Source organism: Microtus oregoni, unplaced genomic scaffold (genome assembly GCF_018167655.1).
Source record: "Microtus oregoni isolate MIOR12 unplaced genomic scaffold, Mior012 000005F_ref0000423, whole genome shotgun sequence".
In the NCBI taxonomy this organism is placed as follows: Eukaryota; Metazoa; Chordata; class Mammalia; order Rodentia; family Cricetidae; genus Microtus; species Microtus oregoni.
In genome coordinates this window covers 20,648,325-20,669,781 of record NW_024543064.1, presented here as the reverse complement: position 1 = coordinate 20,669,781, position 21,457 = coordinate 20,648,325, and the positions used below count along the sequence as shown (strand labels likewise).

Below are 21,457 nucleotides of genomic sequence, written 5' to 3'. Positions count from 1 at the left end.
TATATATACATATATTGTGTGGTGGGGGGCAATTCTGTATTCTGTCAATTATATTTTAAATAAACACTGATTGGCCAATAGCCAGGCAGGAAGTATAGGCAGGAAAACCAGACAGGAAGTAGAGGTGGGGCGATGAGAACAGGAGAATTCTAGGAAGGAGGAAGCCCATTCCCCACAGTCCTGTCCAGATCATGGAAGAAGCAAGATGTGACCTACCCCACTGAAAAAGGTACCAAGCCATGTGGCTAACATATTCTAGAATAATGGGCTGGTATACATTATCAGAGCTCAGTTTATATCTTATGTAGACCTGTGTGTGATTTTCTTTGGGGCTTATGGGCTGTGGGAACTGGGCAGGACAGAAACCCTGAAAAACAAGCCCCTCATGTTACATGTGTGTGTATATATTTGTGTGTGTGCACACATCAGAAACATCATACACACACACACACACATTATATATATATATATATATATATATATATATATATATATAGAGAGAGAGAGAGAGAGAGAGAGAGAGAGAGGAGTAACAGCTTTGTAAACAGGTATGAAAAACAAACAAACACACAGAAACAATACAAAACCAAAACAGCATAGACTACGAGATGACCTGGGCTAGAAAGCCATCCTCCTGCCTCCATGACTACTCCCGGCTCGGAGGAAGCAGGTGTGCCACCTCTTCTGTTCTCATGTGGCACACATGAAATCTCTGCAACTAAGGAAGTGCCCAGAACTGGCTCTGCGACAGATGGATCAGGAAGATCCGTGTAGTGTTCAAACACAGATGTTTGCGTGCCGTGTTCAAACATATAGATGTTTGCCTTTCCTCCTCCATATTGGTCCGGCGTCTCGACACACAAATGCCACAAAGAAAGCTAAGATTTATGGACTGACACTTTGTGCTGCTCTGTTTCCCACATTTCACTTACTGCTGTAAACACCGGAGTTCAGAAAGGTGGAACTCCTAGCTTAGCAACACTTTACTTATCAGAACAAAATCCTTAGTAAGGCACAATAATAGTGCCCACTAACTGAGTGCATAACATATGCCAGGCATTGTGCAAGACATTCCCCACTTGATTTATCCAATATTCATGACAATGCTGTGATATAATGACAATCATGAGAGAGAGAGAGAGAGAGAGAGAGAGAGAGAGAGAGAGAGAGAGACTTATGAGGCTAACCAGCTTCCAGGGTCACATGATTAGTAAGCGGCACCTGTTGTTTGGGTCTGATTTCTCACTACAGAAATGCAATGCCAAACCCACTTTTGCTCCAGACACTCTTCAAAATGTACTATAGGAGGCTGAGGCAGGTGGTACAACCTCCAACAAAGACTGAGGCAAGAGAACCGCAAGCTCAAGGCCGGCTTAGACTATAGAAAGAGCTCAAGACAAGTTAGACAATGTAGTGAGATCCTGTCTCAAAATTAAAATAGGGGCTGGAGACATGGTGCAGCAGTTAAGAACACTTGTTTGAAGCCACCTTGGCCGACATAGTGCGTTCCAGGCCTGTCAAGTTTGCACGGACCTGTCTCCAAAACGAGACAGAATAGGGGAGGGATCCTGTGGAAGAAGTGGCTTCATATCTCATGCATTTCGTTCTACTGTCCCCTAACCTCCAAACCTCACCAAGACTTCAGTAAAGGATCGCTTTCAGGCATAAAGAAAGCTGGTGGATGGGGGACAGTGGCTGCAGAAGAGTGCAGATGCTAAATCGGGAGAAGACATTGGAATAGACATGGCCAATTCAAGAACACTGAATCGTGGGGCAGAAATGGGAGGGAGCTAAGAAACAGTCCACTACATCCAGGAAATAATTAATCTGCTTCTGCAATCCTGGGGGTGGAGGGTGAGGGCAGCTGTGATGAGAATGAGCTGAAGGTGAACCCCATTTCCCCGCACAGCCCCTCTCAGCATTTACATGGAGGTTTACTCTCCTGAAAGAATCGGCAACACTAGGAAGGAGAGTCACCCAGTGCAGTTAGGGGCGCCACGCTAAAAGGGGGGAAAATGAGTGGAGAAGATGAAGCTCGGTGGGAAGCCGCTTGTGCTAATGCATAGAGGTCTCCAACACACAGCTTCTCATGGTCAGTGGCATAGAGGTCTCCAACAGACGGCTTCTCATGGTCCATGACTTTCTGGTCATTAACTACTGGACAATCAACGTGATAGTCAACGACTCTCAATATTCTGCACTGAGCCTCTAATCAGCCTTTTATCGATAAGCAGAAAGCCAAAGATGATCAGATACAAGGTTTTCCTCTATCAGAAGAGCCAGAGAACAAACAACGAAACAAACGTGTAAGGAAACGAGATAACACAAATAAAAAGAAAACTTTAGATCCATTTACTATTATTTGTGATCCCAGTTCTCGGGAGACTGAGTCAGGAGAATCATACTTTTATGTCTAACACACACAAAGCCCTGTCTCCTCCCCTTTTTCGCCCCGCCTCCTTTCTCCCCAAAAAAGGCTGCAGCCATAACTCAGTGGCAGCTCACTCGCCTCTTGGGCACAAGGCCCTGTGCTGGAGCCTCAGTGATGAAGGAAGGAGGGAGTCTGGGGAAGACATGGCCTACTAAAATTAGAGATCTAACAGATATATTTTTTAAATTATGGGGGATTGAAGGTGATTTAAATGGCAAGAGCGCTTGCTACACAGGTGTCAGGTCCTGAGTTCAGATCTCCAGCATCCAGGTAATAGAGGAGCACGGCCACATGCCTGTCACCCCGGTGCTGTGGGAGGTGGAACAGGAGGATCCTAGGGGCTTGTTGACAACCAACTTGCAGGGAAGAATGGTGAGCTCCAGGTTCAGCCAGAGAACTTGTCAAGGTAATAAGGTGGAAAGTGACCTGGCAGGCCATCACGGTCCTCCTTTAACTTCTGAGGCCTGCACAAATTAGCACTCCTGCACTCACACTCATATATAGTGCATATGTGAAGTATGCGCACACACATGTGCACACTCAGGCACACATGCGTACCCAAGCATGCACGCAAGCCCATGTGCATACACACAATTTTAGGATATAGGAAAGTCAACAGGAGAGACACAAAGGAACTCTTCAGGAATACAGAAAAGGACTAGCCGGGCGATGGTGGCACATGCCTTTAATCCCAGCATTTAGGATGCGGGGGCAAGAAGATCTCTGTGAGTTCAAGGCCAGCCTGATCTACAGCGTGAGTTTCAGGACAGCCAGAGCTATACAGAGAAACCCTGTCTTGGGAATAAAAAGAGAAAAGAAAAAAAACAGAAAGGACTGTTCTAGAGGGATCATGGGTACCGTCACCTGCCTCAGGGGAGGACTGTTCTAGGGGGAGCACGGGTACCAGACACAGAGGTTACTGGCCCCAAGGGGAGGACTATTCTAGGGGGAGTACGAATACCAGACTTAGAGGTTACTTGGTGGGGGGGAACAGATGGAGCTGAGATAAAAACACGAAAGTTGTCACCATTAAGGACTCACTACAGTGGATATGTTGGGGACTCCTGGTATTCTTTTTTTTTTTTTTTTTTTTTTTTTAGGTTTTTCGAGACAGGGTTTCTCTGTAGCTTTTGGAGCCTGTCCTGGAACTAGCTCTTGTAGACCAGGCTGGCCTCGAACTCACAGAGATTCGCCTGCCTCTGCCTCTCGAGTGCTGGAATTAAAGGTGTGCGCCACCACCGCCCGGCGCGACTCCTGGGATTTTAACTACTTGGGAGGTTAATGGAGAAGGATCCTGTGGGTCCGGGAGCTCAAGACCCTGCTTGTTCATTTGCTTGTTTTTTTGTGTGTGTTTTTTAAAGGAACAAAAGAACCTTCACCACCTTACACTGACTATCCTTAGTCCAAAAAAATCAAAACTGCTCTGAAATCCAAACCTTTTATTTTTCTAATTATAGAACACTCTCGAAAACCATTTCATTTCATTTATCTGTAGGAGGAGGGTACGCATGCCACAGTGTGAGTGTGGCAGTCAGAGGCCACGTTTCAGGAGTCAGTTTTCTTCTTTTAGGAACTGAACTTAGGCAGTTGGGTTTGGCAGGCAAGTGCCCTCACTTGCTGAGCCTTCTATGTGTTGCGTTTCACACATCTGTGTGTGTGAAAAATAATGACTTATTCATTTGTTTTGTGTATGTGCTATAGCATGGGGGTGGGATCGGAGGAAGGTTTGATGGAGCTGAGTCTCTTTTTCCAGCAGTTGGGTCCTGGGGCTCAAACTGAGGTCGCTAGCTTAGAGGAAAGCAACTTACCCAATGAACAACTTCACAAGCTAAATCTTGGTGGTGGTGGTTATCTGTTTCCTTGGGGTTTTGTTGTTGTTTGGGTTTTTTTTTAATTATTATTTTATCTTAAAATTTTTATTGTATGTATGTATATGAGTGTTTTGCCTGCATGCACGTTCGGTGTGCCATGTACATGCCTGCTGCCCACAGAGATCAGAAGACAGTGTCAGATTCCCTGGACCTGGAGTCACAGACGGCTGTGAGCTTCCATGTGTCTGCGGGGAACTGGACCAGGGTCCTCTGGATGAGCAGCCAGGCCTCTGACTGTTCAGCCATCTCTCCAGCCCTGTGGTTTTGCTTCTGAGATAAGATCTTATCCCAGGTTCTCTTTGATCTTGCAACTCTCCTGCCTTTGCTTCCTGAGTGCTGGGATTAAAGGAATGTGCCACCAACCCTGGCTTAAATTTATTTTTTTAACTGCCCCTCCCCCAATACTTTTTGAGACAGGGTCTCTTTGTTTTATATATATATATAAATATATAAGTATATATATATATATATATATATATATACAGTTTTTATTTTATGTTCATTGATGTTTTTCCTGCGTGTGTGTCTGTGGGAGGGTGTCAGGTTCCCCTGGAACTGGAGTTACAGACAGGTGTGAGCTGCCATGTGGGTGCTGGGCATTGCACCTGGGTTCTCTGGAAGAGCAGCCAGTGCTCTTAACCATGCCAGGCTATCCCTCCAATTCCTGAGAAAGGGAGTCACGTACCCCAGACAGGACTCTAACTTGATATGTAGCCTAGGAGGGTGACCTTGAACTTCTGATCTCCTGCTTTTACCCCTCAGGTGTTAGGGCTACAGGTGTGCACCTCCACACTTGGTCTATGCAGCTCTCAGTCAATCCCAGGCCTTCACGCCTGCCAGGGAAGCACTCTACCAACTGAACTACGTGCCCAGACCCAAAATGACTTTATTTTAATTCATGTGCACGGGTATAGGCACATGTGCATGCATGTCTGTGAGGGCCAGAGGCCTACTCGATATACTTCCTCAATCAGGCTCCACCGTATCATAATTTTAATTTTAATAAATTAAGAGATTTATAACATAAACTGATATTAAAACGAATGGGTTTGATTTCTCCCTTCTCTTCCAATAATTCAAAACAGTATCTGAGGGAGCTACTTATTTTGACGCTTATCCTAATATGTTTGTTTATTTGTTCCTTAAATGAGTCCCATTATTTCACACTCACACTACCTAGGAAAAACACAGAAACAAGGACAGTCAACTTGACAAGAGGCCAGCTCAGTGACTCATATCCTGTCCTCTTCTAAAGTTCAGCCCTGGTTCTCCACTGATGGGCATCAGCACTGTTAGGAACCTGTCACCGCAGAGAGCATCCTGGGCTAACTCCTCCCCCATGGGAAAGAAGAGCCAGTTACCTCAGAAGTGCATGGAAACACTCGGCCTTCATGCACTGGCTATGCCACACAGACTCCACAGCCAGAAAGAGAGTGGAAAATTCCACATATCCTTACTTTACATTTTTGTCTGTTTGTTTTTGTTTTATGAGACAGATTTTCTCTGTGTAACCCAGGTTGGCCTCAAATTCAGAGATCCGTCTGCCTCTGCCTCCTGAGTGCTGAGATGAAAGGGGTTCACCACTATGCCCGGGTAGTTTTAATTACTTTTTTTAAACTTTTATTTTATGTGTATTGGTGTTCTGCCTGCATGTATGACTGTGCAGTATGTCCATGTAGTGCCCACCAAGGCCAGAAGGGGGCATTGAATTCCCTGGAACTGGAGTTAAAGTCATCTATGGGCCCTTGAGTGAGTGCTAGGAATTGAACCTGGGTCCTCTGAAAGAGCCGCTAGTGTTTTTATGTGGGGAGTTCTATCTCCAGCATGATACTTGGAGTTTAAGGCCAGCCTTGGCTACACAGCAAGTTCAAGGCTAAACTGGACCATATGAGACCCTGTCTTAAACAAACAAACAAACAACAAAACTCTTTGTTTTGTCTTGTGCTGAAAAACCCAAGGCCTTGCACATGCTGGGCAAGAGCTCTACCACTTGGGTGGTATATACTTGGGTGGCCCTTATACTTTGGATGCTGAGACAGGTGTACTGCCATGAGTTCAAGACCAGCCTGGGCTACAGAGTTCTCGATACCTTGCCTCAACCAACAGAATAAAACTCTCTCTCTCTGACGTATGAGGTGTGTTTGTGTGTTTGTGCATGTGTACGTGCACACATGTGTGTGTTATTACCTGTGATTGCAACTAAATTGTAGAAATGAGCGAAGTCAGACGGTGTATCCGACCTTGAGTCACCGAGATCCACCAGCCTGTCTTCCAAGTGCTGAGGCTGAAGATGTGTACTATCAGGACAGGCAGGGATAAACGGAGAAAACCTGTCTTGAAAAACGATACATGTGCAAAAAAAAAAATATTTTACTCATTTGCTTAGTAACTGTCCAGGGAGCTACCTTAGGCCACTCTCGAGCATGCTTGGGATGCAGCAGGGAGCATGAAACAAAACTCCTGCCCTCACATTTTATTAGAGGAAGATGTGCATCCCCATAAGTGAGTACCTGCTAGCACGAACGGTTATTATTCATGAAAGAGGGGGGAAGAAAAGAAGGATTTGTCATATAACCTCTTGGCCTTGAATTCTCATCTGTATGTAGTTGGAGGCTCCCAAGTGCTGGGGTTACAGGTGTGTGGCCTTTGAAAGCTAAGTCTGTTTTGAAGGAGAAAGCAAAGTGGGGGAGCCTGCCCTACTGGTAGAACTGGATCTACCCCAAAGCCAATAAAAACACCACTCTGCCAGCCGGTGGCAAGTAACAAAGAAAAGACCAACAGAATAGCGTGGGGAGCTCAGGAAGGTCTGCATGCGGGAATATGTGGTAAAGGTGACCACAAGCCACCAAACCCTGGAGAGATTGTGTCTCAGGCTGTGACAGAAACTAACTCACTATAGGAAACCATGCGAATACAGACGTCAAAAGGCTTAAAGACTGAACCGTGAAAGCTAAAGCCATAAAGTTAGTATAAGAAAACATAGGAGCCGGGCGGTGGTGGCGCACGCCTTTAATCCCAGCACTCGGGAGGCAGAGGCAGGCGGATCTCTGTGAGTTCGAGACCAGCCTGGTCTACAAGAGCTAGTTCCAGGACAGGCTCCAAAACCACAGAGAAACCCTGTCTCGAAAAACCAAAAAAAAAAAAAAGAAGAAGAAAGAAAACGTAGGGTTGGGCTGGAGAGATGGCTCAGTGGTTAAGAGCATTGCCTGCTCTTCCAAAGGTCCTGAGTTCAATTCCCGGCAACCACATGGTGGCTCACAACCATCTGTAATGAGGTCTGGTGCCCTCTTCTGGCCTGCACGCATACACAGAGACAGAATATTGTATACATAATAAATAAATAAAATTAAAAAAAAAAAAAAAAAAGAAAACGTAGGGTGGCCGGGCAGTGGTGCACGCCTTTAATCCCAGCACTTGGGAGGCAGAGGCAGGCGAAACTCTGTGAATTCGAGACCAGCCTGGTCTACAAGAGCTAGTTCCAGGACAGGCTCCAAAAGCTACAGAGAAACCCTGTCTCGAAAAACCAAAAAAAAAAAAAAAAAAAGAAAGAAAGAAAGAAAGAAAGAAAACGTAGGGTGGGCGCTACAAATCTGGCCCCATACAGGAGAAGGAAAGAATAGGTTCCTGCAGGTTGCCCTTGGACTTCCACACTCAAGCCATGACATGCATATGAGAATGTGCTCACAGGTACACACGCACGTGCACACACACACACACACAAATAAATGTAACTTAAGAGAACGAGGCTGGGCATGGTGGTGCCTTTAATCCCAGCACTCCAGAGAAGTGGATCTCTGGTGAGCTCAGCTCAAGGCCAATCTTACTACCTTGGAAGTATGAGGCCCAGACTGGGTTTCATGAGCCCCTTCCTCAGAATAAAAACAGCAGCAAACAAAAATCAATCCAACTTTGTGGTTATAAGTGAGAGAATGAAAGTATAATTTAGGACTGCATGTAGTAGTGATCACGGCACTCTGGGCCGGATGTAGTGTTCATGCCTGTGATCACAGCACCCTAGGGGCTAAAGAGGAAGGACTGCCTCAAGTTCAAAGCCAACCTGGACCGAGAAGGAAGAGTCTAGAAACAGCAGAGAGGCTGACCAATATGGAGCAGTGCCTGAATCATCACGCTAACACACTGTAACAGCACGTGCTAACTTGCTTCCTGTTGCTGTGCTAAACACCATGACCAAAGACAGCTTGGTGAGTGAAATTTCATCTCACAACCCCAGGTCACAGCCCTTCACTGAGGACGTCGGGGCAGGAACAAAAGCAAAGATCATGGAGGGATGCCTCTTCTTGCACTGGTGATGGAACCTAGGGTCTTGCGCATGTGAGCCAAGCAGTCTACCACTGAGCTATACCCACCCTCGGATAATACTTTGAAAGACAGAGTAAGATCCAAAGTGAGTTATGGCCAGGCATGGTGGCATACACATTTTTTTTTGTTGTTGTTTGTTTTGAATTCTGGGTTTTTGAGACAGGGCTTCTCTGTGTTTTTGGAGCCTATCCTGGAACTAGCTCTTGTAGACCAGGCTGGTCTCGAACTCACAGAGATGCGCCTGCCTCTGCCTCCCAAGTGCTGGGATTAAAGGCGTGTGCCACCACCGCCCGGCTCCCATCTAAGTCTTGATGGGAAACCCTAAAGTTTGATTCCACCTGGCGGCTAACGACCATAGGTAACTCTGACACTCTCTTCTGCCTTTATGGGCACCATACACATGGGGCTCACAGACATACATGTAGGCAAATACCCACACACATGCAATAAAATCAATCTTTTAAAATATACACTAGGGCTGGAGAGATGGCTCAGTGGTTGAGAGCGTTGCCTGCTCTTCCAAAGGTCCCGAGTTCAATTCCCGGCAACCACATGGTGGCTCACAACTATCTGTAATGAGGTCTGGTGCCCTCTTCTTACCTACAGATATACACACAGACAGAATATTGTATACATAATAAATAAATAAATATTAAAAAAAATAAATAAAATAAAATATACACTATATGGGGGCTGGAGAGATGGCTCAGCGGTTAAGAGCATTGCCTGCTCTTCCAAAGGTCCTGAGTTCAATTCCCAGCAACCACATGGTGGCTCACAACCATCTGTAATGAGGTCTGGTGCCCTCTTCTGGTCTTAAGGCATACACGCAGAAAGACTACTGTATACCTAATAAATAAATAAATAAATATTTAGAAAAATAAAATAAAATATACACTATAAAATAAAAAGTAAGTAAAGATATATACTAAAATAGAAATAATAGTTTTCTTTAGCCACTGCTTTTCATTGCTTTTTGTTTTTTTTTTTTTTTTTGAGACAGGGTTTCTCTGTGTAACTGCCCTAGCTATCCTGGAACTAGCTCTTGTAGACTAGGCTGGCCTTGAACTCAGAGATGAACCTGCCTCTGCCTCCGAAGTGCTGGGATTAAAGGTGTGCACCACCTCTGCCCTGTTATTTTTCATTATTTTGTCTGTTTAATTTTTTTTGTGGGGTTTTTTTTTTTTTTTTTTTTTTTGGTTTTTCGAGACAGGATTTCACTGTAGCTTTTGAGCCTGTCCTGGAACTAGCTCTTGGAGACCAGGCTGGCCTTGAACTGACAAAGATCTGGCTGCCTCTGTTCCCCGAGTGCAGGCGCCACCACCGCCTGACTGTCTGTTTAATTTTTAAAGTTCTTCCGTTTGCTGGAAATCGGGGTGTACCTGTCATGGTATGTGGGCAGGAGTCAGAGAGCAACCTGCAGGATTTTTATCTCCTCCTTCCACCTTGTCTATCATGGAGGCTGAATTTGGGTTGTCAGGCTTGGTGGCAGGTGCCTTTATCTATCCAGTTCTGTATTTAACTGTTTAATAATATAGCTTTTACTATATTGTCCAGGCAACCCTCCAGCCTCCACCTCTCAAGTACTGGAATTGCAGGTATGTATGCACCACTATGTCTGGCATTTTTTTTATTTAAATTTATTTATTTATTAAGGATTTCTGCCTCGTCCCTGCAACCGCTTCCCATTTCCCTCCCCCTCCCCCGATCAAGTCCCCCTCCCTCATCTGCTTGAAGAGCAATCAGGGTTCCCTGACCTGTGGGAAGCCCAAGGACTGCCCACCTCTATCCAGGTCTCGTAAGGTGAGCATCCAAACTGCCTAGGCTCCCACAAAGCCAGTACGTGCAGTAGGATCAAAAACCCACTGCAATTGTTCTTGAATTCTCAGTATTCCTCATTGTCCGCTATGTTCAGCTAGTCCGGATTTATCCCATGCTTTTTCAGACCTAGGCCAGCTGGCCTTGGTGAGATCCCAATAGAACATCCCCATTGTCTTAGTGTGTGGGTGCACCCCTCGTGGTCCTGAGTTCCTTGCTCGTGCTCCGTCTCCTTCTGCTCCTGATTTGGACCTTGAGATTTCTGTCCGGTGCTCCCATGTGGGTCTCTGTCTCTGTCTCCTTTCATCGCCTGATGAAGGTTAATATTCATGAGGATGCCTATGTGTTTGTCTTTGGATTCACCTTCTTATTTAGCTTCTCTAGGAACATGAATTATAAGCTCAATGTCCTTTATTTATGGCTAGAAACCAAATATGAGTGAGTACATCCCATGTTCCTCTTTTTGGGATCTGGCATCTTTTAAATAAAATACCTACCAGTTATATACTTAACTACATTGTAGACCAGTTAATTCACTTAGCTGATAAACTGTCAAGAGAATTCAGCCATGGCTCATGGCAGACAGAAAATAAGTTTATTTACACACTACAGTAAATGCTGCAAGCATAGCAGTAACAAAAGAACCATCTCTGGCATTTTACTGGTATTTTATTAAATGTTCCATCAACAAAAATTTACTTTGTGTGTGTGCACTTGTGTGTGTTAGAGACAGGATGTTGCTTTGCAGCCACATCGACCCTGAATCTGTGATCCTCTTGGCTCGGCCTTCCTAATGTTCTGATAACAGGATGGCTCAAATATAATACTTTCATGAAAGGTTAAAGCATCTCTACATGCTGGGCGGTGGTGGCGCAAGCCTTTAAGCCCAACACTCTGGAGACAGAGGCGGGTGAATCTCTGTGACTTCAAGGCCAGCCTGGTCTACAGAGCTAGTTCCAGTACAGCTAGGGCTGTTACATTGAGAAACCCTGTCTCGAAGGAAAAAAAAAAAATCTCTACAAAGGATAATCGCAAGGGACTGGGCTGTAGCTCAGTGGTAGAGTGCTTTCTTAGCACTCTCAAGCCCTTAGTTTTGGTTTCTTTTTTCCCCGGATTTAGTAATGAGTGTGCCAGAGATTTGCAGGGTAAGAAAATAAGGATCAGGTTGGGGAGAATGCTCGGTGGTTAAAGCACTTCCCTACAAGCACAGAGACCTGAGTTCAAATCCAGGAACCAGCTAGTAGAGGTGGCTGGCTTCTGTATCGCCAGTGCTGGTACCCTGAGAGGCAGGCCAGTCTAGATGAACCTGAGCTCCAGGTTCAGTAAGAGAACTTGTCCGGGAAGGAGAAGTAGATAAAGGTCCTTGCTGCCAGGCCTAACAACGTCAATCCCCGACATGGTCAGAGTGCAGAACCAACCTCTGGCAGCTGCCTCTGACATCCACATGTGCGCATGTAAGACCTAAATAAATACATGTGATATAAAATCATCACCAAGCAGATGAGCCAACAGTGAGTTTCATTAGGGTTGTTTGTAGGATCCTGAGTTAAGACAGTCTATAGAGCGAGTTCCAAGATGGCCAGGGCTACACAGAGAAACCCTGTCTTCAAAAACCAAAAGCAAAATAAAATTTAAAAAAAAAAATAAGAAAAAGGACCAAAAGTTTTCCTGAGGGGAAAAAAAAGAAAACTATATGAATTCACATTCTGACCTCATCAAATCTGGGACTATGCGCTCTACCCCCCACCTATTTAAGATTTACTTATGTGGATGGGTGTTTCGCTTGCACTATGTGTGTGCCTGATGCCTGCACAGTTCAAACGTGGGCATCACATCCTCGTGAACTGGAGTTACAGCAAGCGGGTGTTGGGAACTGAGCCTGGGTCCTCTCTGCAAGAGCAGTCGGTGCTCTTTAAGAGCTAAACCATCTCTCCTGGCAGTGGCTACTTAACCATTCCTTCTTACATTTCTTCAGGGTGTGGGTGCACATGTGAAGGAGGAGCACTCACATGTGACGGAGAGGACAGCAACCTGCAGCAGCCGGGCTTCTACCACGTGAGTCCTGGAGAAGCCTCTGGCCCTCCACAGGTAGGGGTGCCCATACACATCACACACGATAATAGTGATATATTGGTAAACAGCTAAGAAGCTAAGTAATAATAATAATAAAAAGTTAAGAATAAGGATCAGAGGGGCTGGAGAGATGGCTTAGCGGTTAAGAGCATTGTCTGCTCTTCCAAAGGTCTTGAGTTCAATTCCCAGCAACCACATGGTGGCTTACATCTGTAATGGGGTCTGGTGCCCTCTTCTGGCCTGTAGGCACATACACAGACAGAATATTGTATACATAATAAATAAATATTTTTTTTAAAAAAAATAAGGATCAGAAATTGTTTCTTTCCTGTCTTTATTACTATACAATGCCAGCTCACAATGCTGTTACGAACCTTATATATAAAAGGCAAAACAAAACAAAAACTTATAAACAAAACAAAAAATAAATAACAGAATAATACTTTTATAAAAGGGCAAAACAATGATTAGAGTTGTTTTTGACATTTTCCTCTGAAAAGCTAATTTAGTCCACTTCCCTCTCTTTGGGCGAAGGGAGGACTTGAACAAATCTCCATGTTATCCTGGGCCTGTAATCATCAGAGACTGCCAAGGAGAAGACACAGTCGGGTCAGTAAGGAAGCCTTTAACACAGGCACTTAAGACGGACATGCAGGGGGCCTGAGTTCCAGGCTAGCTACTGATGTAGTCAAGTGCCAGGTGAGCCAGGACTACAAGGTAAGACCCTGTCACCAAAAAAAACAACACAAAACAAAATTACCGAATGAAGGAAACCACTCAGTTTCTCGAAGGGAGTCTGCCTGACTGGCAGCAGCCTATCAGGTGAGGACAGACCTCAAAGACGGACAGACTTTTCTTAATCACATAAGCCTTTTGGGGTCTATTTTTTCCAGGTGAACCAGAGGTTTGAGCTGCTCAGCAAAATTCCTCATGTCATCAGAGACCATGTCCTGCCCAGCTGGTGCGACAACACTCAATTCCACAAGATAGGAGAGTGACAGGGCCTCTGTGCTGTCTGTGTTCCCTGGGACCAGGATTCGGAAAATCTTGTACACCACAATCTTCATGATGCCCTTACGGAACAAGTGCCCTTTAGCGACAAACTCATGGTCCATACGGAAGCCCATTTCCATCAAGAAGTCCGTGAGGTTCTCAGATGTGGCAATGTCCACACAGTTGCGCACCAAGGCATGGCGGTTCTTGTCTCCCATTTCTGGCTGTCCCAGGTAACGCAGGTGCCAGGGTGCCCCTGCCCTGTCCATGGAGCGCCGAGCCCTTAGAACGAACGGGCTGGCTTGCTGGCCCTTCAGGAGGAATACCATCTCGTGATCAAGGAAAGTCTCGGGCTCCATGTTGTCACACAAACCACGAAGGCGATGAATGAGACTTTCCAAACTGTGGTCTAAGACACTTCCTGAAGAGGAGAAAAGACAATGAGCCCTGGCTTTCACTAAGGGTCTTGAAACTAACAAAAGATAAACACACACAAAAGAAATAAATAGTTAAGCTGGGCGGTAGTGGCATAGGCCTTTAATCCCAGCACTCAGAAGACAGAGACAGGTGGATCACTGAGTTCGAGGCCAGCCTGGTCTACAAGTGCTAGTTCCAGTTCTAGGACAGGCTCCAAAGCTACAGAGAAACACTGTCTCAAAAAACAAAAACAAAAGGAAGGAAGGAAGAAAGGAGGGGGGGAGGGAGGGATGGAGGAGGGGGGGAGGGAGGGATGGAGGAGGGAGGGAGGGAGGGAGGGAGGGAGGGAGGGAGGGAAGGAAGGAAGGAAGGAAGGAAGGAAGGAAGGAAGAGTTCTGTTCACTGTTTCCTATGAACACTCCATGGGATTCTACGGTTCTCTCTCTCCACCATGCAGGTCCCACAGATTGAACTCAGGCTTTGGAGCAAGTGCCCTTTGGTGGTTGGAGTAAGAATGGCCCCCACAGGCTCTTATATTACAAAGTCTAGACCCTAGTCGATGGATGGGTTAGGGAAAGATTAGGAAGCATGTATTTGTTGGAGGAGATATGTCACTGGGAGTAGACTCTTGGGGTTCTGCGTTTTCAAAAGCCCACGCCAGAACCAGTGTCTCTCTGCCAGTAGATCAGGCTGTAGCTCTCAGCTACTGTTCCAGCACCTACCTGCTTACAGCCATGCTCCCCGCCATGATGATCATGAACCAACCCTCTGAAACTGTGAGCAAGCCTGCAATAAATGCTTTCTTTTTGGGGGGGTGGAGATGGAGATGGTTTGAGAAAGTGTTTCTCTGTTAAACACTCCAGGTTGTCTTGGAACTCACTCTGTAGACTAGGCTGGCCTCGAACTCACAGAGATCCGCCTGTCTCTGCCTCCCGAGTGCTGGGATTAATGGTGTGCACCACCACCGCCCAGCTAAGACCCTGTCTTTTCTTTTTCTTTTCTTTTTCTTTTTAAAAGATTAATTTATATATGTTATGTATCTGAGCGCTTTATCTGCATGTACACCTTTAAGACAGAAGAGAGCATCAGATTCCACTAGAGATGGTTGTGAGCCACCATGTGGTTGCTGGGAATTGAACTCAGAACCTCTGGAAGAGCAGCCAGTGCTCTTAACCACTGAGCCATTTCTCCAGCCCAACCCTGTATTAAAAACCAAAATCAATCAAACAAACAAACAACAAATCACCCCCCTAAAAGATTCAAGTAAGTATATATAACACTTAAGATACTTGGTACAGAGCAGAAATTTAGAAAAACAGACTCACCAGAACCTGGTGGTCCAGGCCTGCAATTCTAGCCAATAAGGAGTCCAAAGCAAAAACATAGCATGGTCAGGGCTTGCCTGCGCTATATAGCAAATTCAAGACCAGTCTGGGTAATTGAGAGTTTCTCAACAGTTTTAAAAAGGGCTATGATGGGGCTGGAGAGATGGCTCAGCCGTTAAAGGCTAGGCTCACAACCATAAATATAACAAGGGCTATGATGGGGCTGGGGAGATGGCTCAGCCGTTAAAGGCTAGGCTCACAACCATAAATATAACAAGGACTATGATATAACTCAGTGGCAGATTGCTTGCCTTGGATGTTTAAAGCCCTAAGTTCAATATCAGTACTCAAAATAAAATCCTGCACACCCCCAAAAATCTATTTATTTTTAAAGGCAAGGTCTCGCCCAAGATGTTTTAAGGCCCTAGAACTTACTATGTAGCTCAGGTTAGCCCTGAACTCAGCAATTCTCATGTCTCAACCTCCTAATTGCTGGTATTACAGACATGAACTATCACAAACAGTTTCACACACACACACACACACACACACACACACACACACACACACAATTTTGGAAACAGGGTCTCTCTTTGTAGCCCTGGCTGTCCTGGAGCTCACTATGAAGACAAAAATGGCCTCAGTATCATAAGAACCACCTGCTTCTGCCTCCAGAGTGCTGGAATTAAAGGTGTGACCACACCTGGCAGTTTATCATAATTTCAAAAAATGTAAATTCTGTCATAGGACATAATTCTGTCAAGGCCATAATGCCAAGTGAAGGAAGCCAGTCACAAAACCAGTTATTTCACTTCTAGAGGGCACCAGGCAGCCAATATAGGAAACAGTGGGAAGGTGAGCGGGAAGGGCTAGGGAGGAGAGAAGAAATAATGGCTACTGAGTCTTAATTTTTCAGGTTGAAAGAAAATAAACGAATCGGGGTTGTGGTGGCCTATGTCTTTTAATCCCAGTACTAGGAGGCAAGAGACAGGGTGAGTTCGAGGACAGCCTGGTCTACAGATGGAGTTCCAGGACAGCCAGCGCTACACAGTGAAACCTTGTATTTAAAAACAAAAACAAAAACAAGAACAAGCAAGTGTTGTGTTGCACGTCTGTAAACCCGCAGGCTCCGGAGGCCAGCCTGGTCTACTTGGTGAATTCCTGGCCTCAGAATCATTCCCGCGCTACCTTCTTTCAAAGATAGTTACTTGCTAGGCGACAGAAATTGTGTAGCTGTCTTTGTTAACTTTACCTCAACTTCCTCTGACCAGAGCAATGCAGGCTCCCCCGCTCACTTACCCTGCAGGAGGTACTCCATCATGTTAATGGTGCCCCCAGTGACTGGCATCATGGTAACTGGAGGAGCCTCCATGATGTCTCTGATTTGGCTCCAGAGGAGAAAACTGGAAACAGATCTTCCGATAGACTAAGCACTGGACACACCTGGAAGAGTCACATTCGTCCTTATGCTGGGGTCGTTGGTAGTGTGGGCTAACACATTTGCTGTCCCACCTGCCTTGAAATCAAGACCTGTTCATTCAGAACTTCGAACATCTGGGGTTTTTTTTTGGGGGGGGGGGGGGACGCTTTTCTTTCTTTTTTGTTTTTCTGTTTGTTTTTTTCAAGACAGGGTTTCTCTATGTAGCTTTTGGTTCCTGTCCTGGAACTAGCTCTTGTAGACCAAGCTGGCCTCGAACTCACAGAGATCCACCTGTCTCTGCCTCCCAAGTGCTGGGATTAAAGGCGTGTGCCATCACCGCCTGTGAACATCTGTTTACACAGCCAATTCCAAGAACGGATGACACAGAAACAGAGAGTTCTGGCCACGGAGACGCGGCATAACCATCCAGTCTCGAGTGCTGAACCCTCTAAAAGGTTCCTCTGTAATTTTTTTTGTTTGTTTGTTTGTTTTTGTTTTTCGAGACAGGGTTTCGCTGTACTTTTCGAGCCCATCCTGGAACTAGCTCTTGTAGACCAGGTAGGCCTCGAACTCACAGAGATCCACCTGCCTCTGCCTCCCGAGTTGCTGGGATTAAAGGCATGCGCCACCACTCCCCAGGGTACTTAAGTGATCCCCCCAAAAGAACACATGGTCCCCCTTTCTTCCTCCCAGGATTGCGTTCCTGAGGCTTCCCGGTTTCCCCCTCGGGGCCGCCCGAGAGCACAGATCTCCCATTAAACCTGGATATTTCTTAATTTGGCTTGTTTTGATTTGGCTTGATTGGGAATTTTTGCGTCGTCAGAGAGGTCGCTTAGGAAATATTCCTAACAAGGCCATCCTCTGTAATCTTGAGGCAGCTGTGCAACCTCTTGTTCGGGAACCTACTGTCTCTCTCTTTTTAAATAAGGCCAGGAAGCCGGGCGGTGGTGGCGCACGCCTTTAATCCCAGCATTTAGGAGGCAGAGGCAGGCGGATCCTTGTGAGTTCGAGACCAGCCTGGTCTACAAGAGCTAGTTCCAGGACAGGCTCCAAAACCACAGAGAAACCCTGTCTCGAAAAACCAAGAAATAAATAAATAAATAAATAAGGCCAGGAACATTTAACCACTCAGCTCTCCTCCCCCAGCTACGTGGCTCAAATGAAACAACTGACATACAACTAAATTAAAAAAAGGTGAAGTCACCTTGGGCTAAACAGAGAGACCCCGTTTCGAAACAAATAAAAGCTGGCCGTGTTGGGGCACATCCGTAATCTCAATACTCGGGAGCTGAGTTAGGAAGACGGCTACAAGTTCGAGGCCAGACTGGTCTACCCATCATTCTAAGGACGCCACGGAGACACAAGGAGAGGCGCCAGGGTACACGTGGGGGTCCGACTAGAACGTCTTTTCAAACGAGTCAGGCGGGAATCGTGAAGTTCAAGTGATTGCACCGGTCCTCCCACGCGGAGATCCCGGGCACGTGTGCACTTACACTAGTACCACGGCTCCGTGCACGCTGTAGCTCTTCGCAAAGCTGGAAGTAAATCCAAGCGTGCACACTCGCAAACCGTATTCCCCAAATACCCAAATCTCGCCGGCGAGGGCCCAGCCGAACCTCCGTAAAGACTGCCTTCCACACTTCCGACAGGAAGCTGATGGACAGGAAACCTCGCCACTGAACCCGGAGAAGTACGGGTGCCGAGAGGGCAAGGGAGGCGTCCGCCTTCTGGCACCGGCGGGCAAGAACGCATGTGCAAAGTGCATTGCTGCGCTATGATGGGGTCCTATTAAAGAGTGGTGCACTGGGAAGTAGCTGCAGGGCTTACGTCATAGGACAGCTCTAGGATTAGGTGTCCCCCCCCCCCCCCCCCCCCCCCCCCCCCCCGGCTTCGACTCGACTACCTGAACGTTTCAATTGGATCTCTCGAAACTGATTGGATACTATATTTAAATTGTGAGCTCAGCCAGTGGGGGGAGCGAGGAGGGGAAGAGTCGCATTGAAAAAGAAGAGTATGTTTTAAATCGGAGACACTCTATGAGATACCTGAAGGTGACCAAGTGACGATGCGCTCCCCAGCTAAGCATAGCATTGTGTCGTTATGGACCTCAGTAGTAACTCTTAATATTTTGTGTGTTTTCAAGAGTCTGGAGAAATAGCTCAGTGCTAGAGCCTTCCCTGGCGTATGCAAGGCTGTAAGTTGAATACGGAACAACAGCAAACGTTCAGTTTATTGTCCCTACCTCAACTTTAAACACAGGGGACCAGGCAAGTATGATTCTGAGACCCTCAGAAGGCAAGGATCTCTCCAGCAGAGCTGTTCAAGACTTAAACAACATTGTGAGACTTCTCAAAAATAAATAAAACGGGGCTAAAGAGGTGGCTCAGCAGTTAAGAGCGCTTGCTGCTCATGCAGAGTTCCCCAACACCCACTCTGTCATCTGAATTCCTCCTCCAGCCGATCCTTTTCTGCCCTCCTCAGACACCCCGTCCATATGGTGCACACACATACATGCAGGCAAAACACTCATAACGCACAAATATAAACGAGCTAAATTAAATAAATAGGGGCTGGGAAGATGGCCAAGTGGTTGAGAGCACTTGCTGCTCTTGCAGAGGACCTGGGTTCAGTTCCCAACACTTATATCAAGTGACTCACAACCCTCTAGCTCCAAAGGATCTGACACCGTCATCTATGGGACATATACAGGACATATATGGTGCACATTAATTCATTCAGGTACACACACATACACATTCAATAAATAAATGGAGATTTGAACTTTAACAAGTACTTAATCGAACTCTGTACATACACCAAGCACATAGAGTACCAGTGTCAGCTCAGATCCCATCCCTGCCAACTGATATATAAAATTTGCTTGCTTTTCTCCCATCTTTGCTCTTCTTTCTGCTCCCCCCATAATCTTGACTGCTTGATCTCTAATAAATCTTTCATTCTATTCATAGAATGATCTAGTTTAGTGTAGGAATTTATCTGCACCATTGCTTATAATACTCACTTGGAATGCAAATTTTTTTTAATATTTATTTATTTATTTATTATGTATACAATATTCTGTCTGTATGCCTGAAGGCCAGAAGAGGGCGCCAGACCTCTTTACAGATGGTTGTGAACCATGTGGTTGCTGGGAATTGAACTCAGGACCTTTGGAAGAGCAGGCAATGCTCTTAACCACTGAGCCATCTCTCCAGCCCCTTGGAATGCAAAATTTAAGACAATATCAAGAAATGGAGTATCGGCCAGGTGATGGTGGCACACGCCTTTAATCCCAGCACTTGAGAGGCAGAGGCATGTGGATCTCCAAGTTCAGCACCAGACTGGTCTAGAGAGTGAGTTCCAGGAGAGCCAGAGCTGCACAGAGAAATTCTGTCTCTAAAAAGAAAGAGAGACGCCTGTCACGCGGGAGACCGTGGTTCGATTCCCCGACAGGGAGCCAAAAAGAAAAAAAAAGAAAAAGAAAAAGAAAGAGAGAGAGAGAGAAACAGAGACACAGAGAGACAGAAAGAGCTCAGTGGTACAGGGCTTTTTGCTTCATACCTGAGGCCCTAGGCTTGATCCTGAGTATTATAATACTAATTGTAGAATATTAGTTAAAGATGTTACATTTGTTTATGCTGTGGAATACTTGTTTAATGATACAAAGATATGTTGTATTCTTTTATTTTGTGTTTGTTTCACTCTGTGAAGCTGTGTTACTTTGCCTGTCTGAAACATTTGGTCTAATAATAGCAAGGCAGGAGAAAGGCTAGGCAGGACTGGCAGGCAGGAGAGAATAAATAGGAGAAGAAATCTGGAGGAGATGGAGGAACAAATGAAGGAGGAGGAAAGGAGGGCATCAGGGACCAGTCACCTAGCTACACAGTAAGTTATGGAGTAAGCAGTAAGGAAAGGTAAGAGCCTAGGGCAAAAGATAGACGGGAAATTTTAAATTAAGAAAAACTGACTAGAAACAAGTCAAGCTAAGGCTGGGAATTTATAAATAATAATAAGAATCCATGTGATTATTTGGGAGCTGAGTGGTAGGCCACCCAAAGAGCCAAAAGAGTAGACCAAAACAAACAAACAAACAACAACAACAACAAAATAACCAACAGGAGGCTGGAGAGATGACTCAGAGGTTGAAAACACTGGCTGATCTTCCAGAGGTTCTGAGTTCAATTCCCAGCAGCCACATGGTAACTCACAACCATCCGTAATGAGATTTGGCGCCCTCTTATGGTCTGCAGGCATACATGCAGGCCGAACACTATATACATAATAAATAAATCCTTAATTTGAAAAAAAAAAATTGGACAATGATAAGGGCATATGCCATGCAGTGATGGTTCACACCTTTAATCTCAGCACTTGAGGGGCAGAGGCAGGTGGATCTCTGTGAGTTCGAAGCCAGCCTGGACTACAGTGTGATTTCCAGGGTAGCCAAGGCTACACTAAGAAAACCTGTCTCAGGGCCTGGTGGTGCACACTTGTAATCCCAACACTCGGAGAGAGATAGAGACTCGCCCAGGGTTGCACTGCTAGCAAATGTCGGAGCTCGTATTTAAATTCAGTTCTCTGTGACACAGTCATTCCCATCTCTGTGAAGGTAAAAGCATGGCCATTAAATGATGATAAGCTCTGCCCACATCCTCTTTACTTCCCTGGCCACCTACTGCCAATCATCCCCGTCTGTGCCACTCCCTCCAGCCATGCTGATCTCAGGATCTAACTTCTGCCTGCCAAAGATGCTTCAGTCTTCTTCAGGTTGCACAGTCTGAAATCTTTC

The 21,457-nt window shown here is 45.8% G+C and overlaps 1 protein-coding gene across 1 annotated transcript; it reads right to left on the bottom strand.

The window, feature by feature from the left end:
- Positions 1 to 13,277: 13,277 nt before the first annotated feature.
- Med18 (mediator complex subunit 18) lies at positions 13,278 to 18,307 on the bottom strand. The gene is made up of 3 exons (XM_041652401.1): positions 18,162 to 18,307; positions 16,548 to 16,691; positions 13,278 to 13,927 (listed from the first exon to the last, which is right to left on the bottom strand). The coding sequence occupies exons 2-3, from the start codon at positions 16,618 to 16,620 to the stop codon at positions 13,374 to 13,376; spliced, it is 627 nt and encodes a 208-aa protein (XP_041508335.1). The 5' UTR covers positions 16,621 to 16,691; positions 18,162 to 18,307; the 3' UTR covers positions 13,278 to 13,373.
- Positions 18,308 to 21,457: the final 3,150 nt, after the last annotated feature.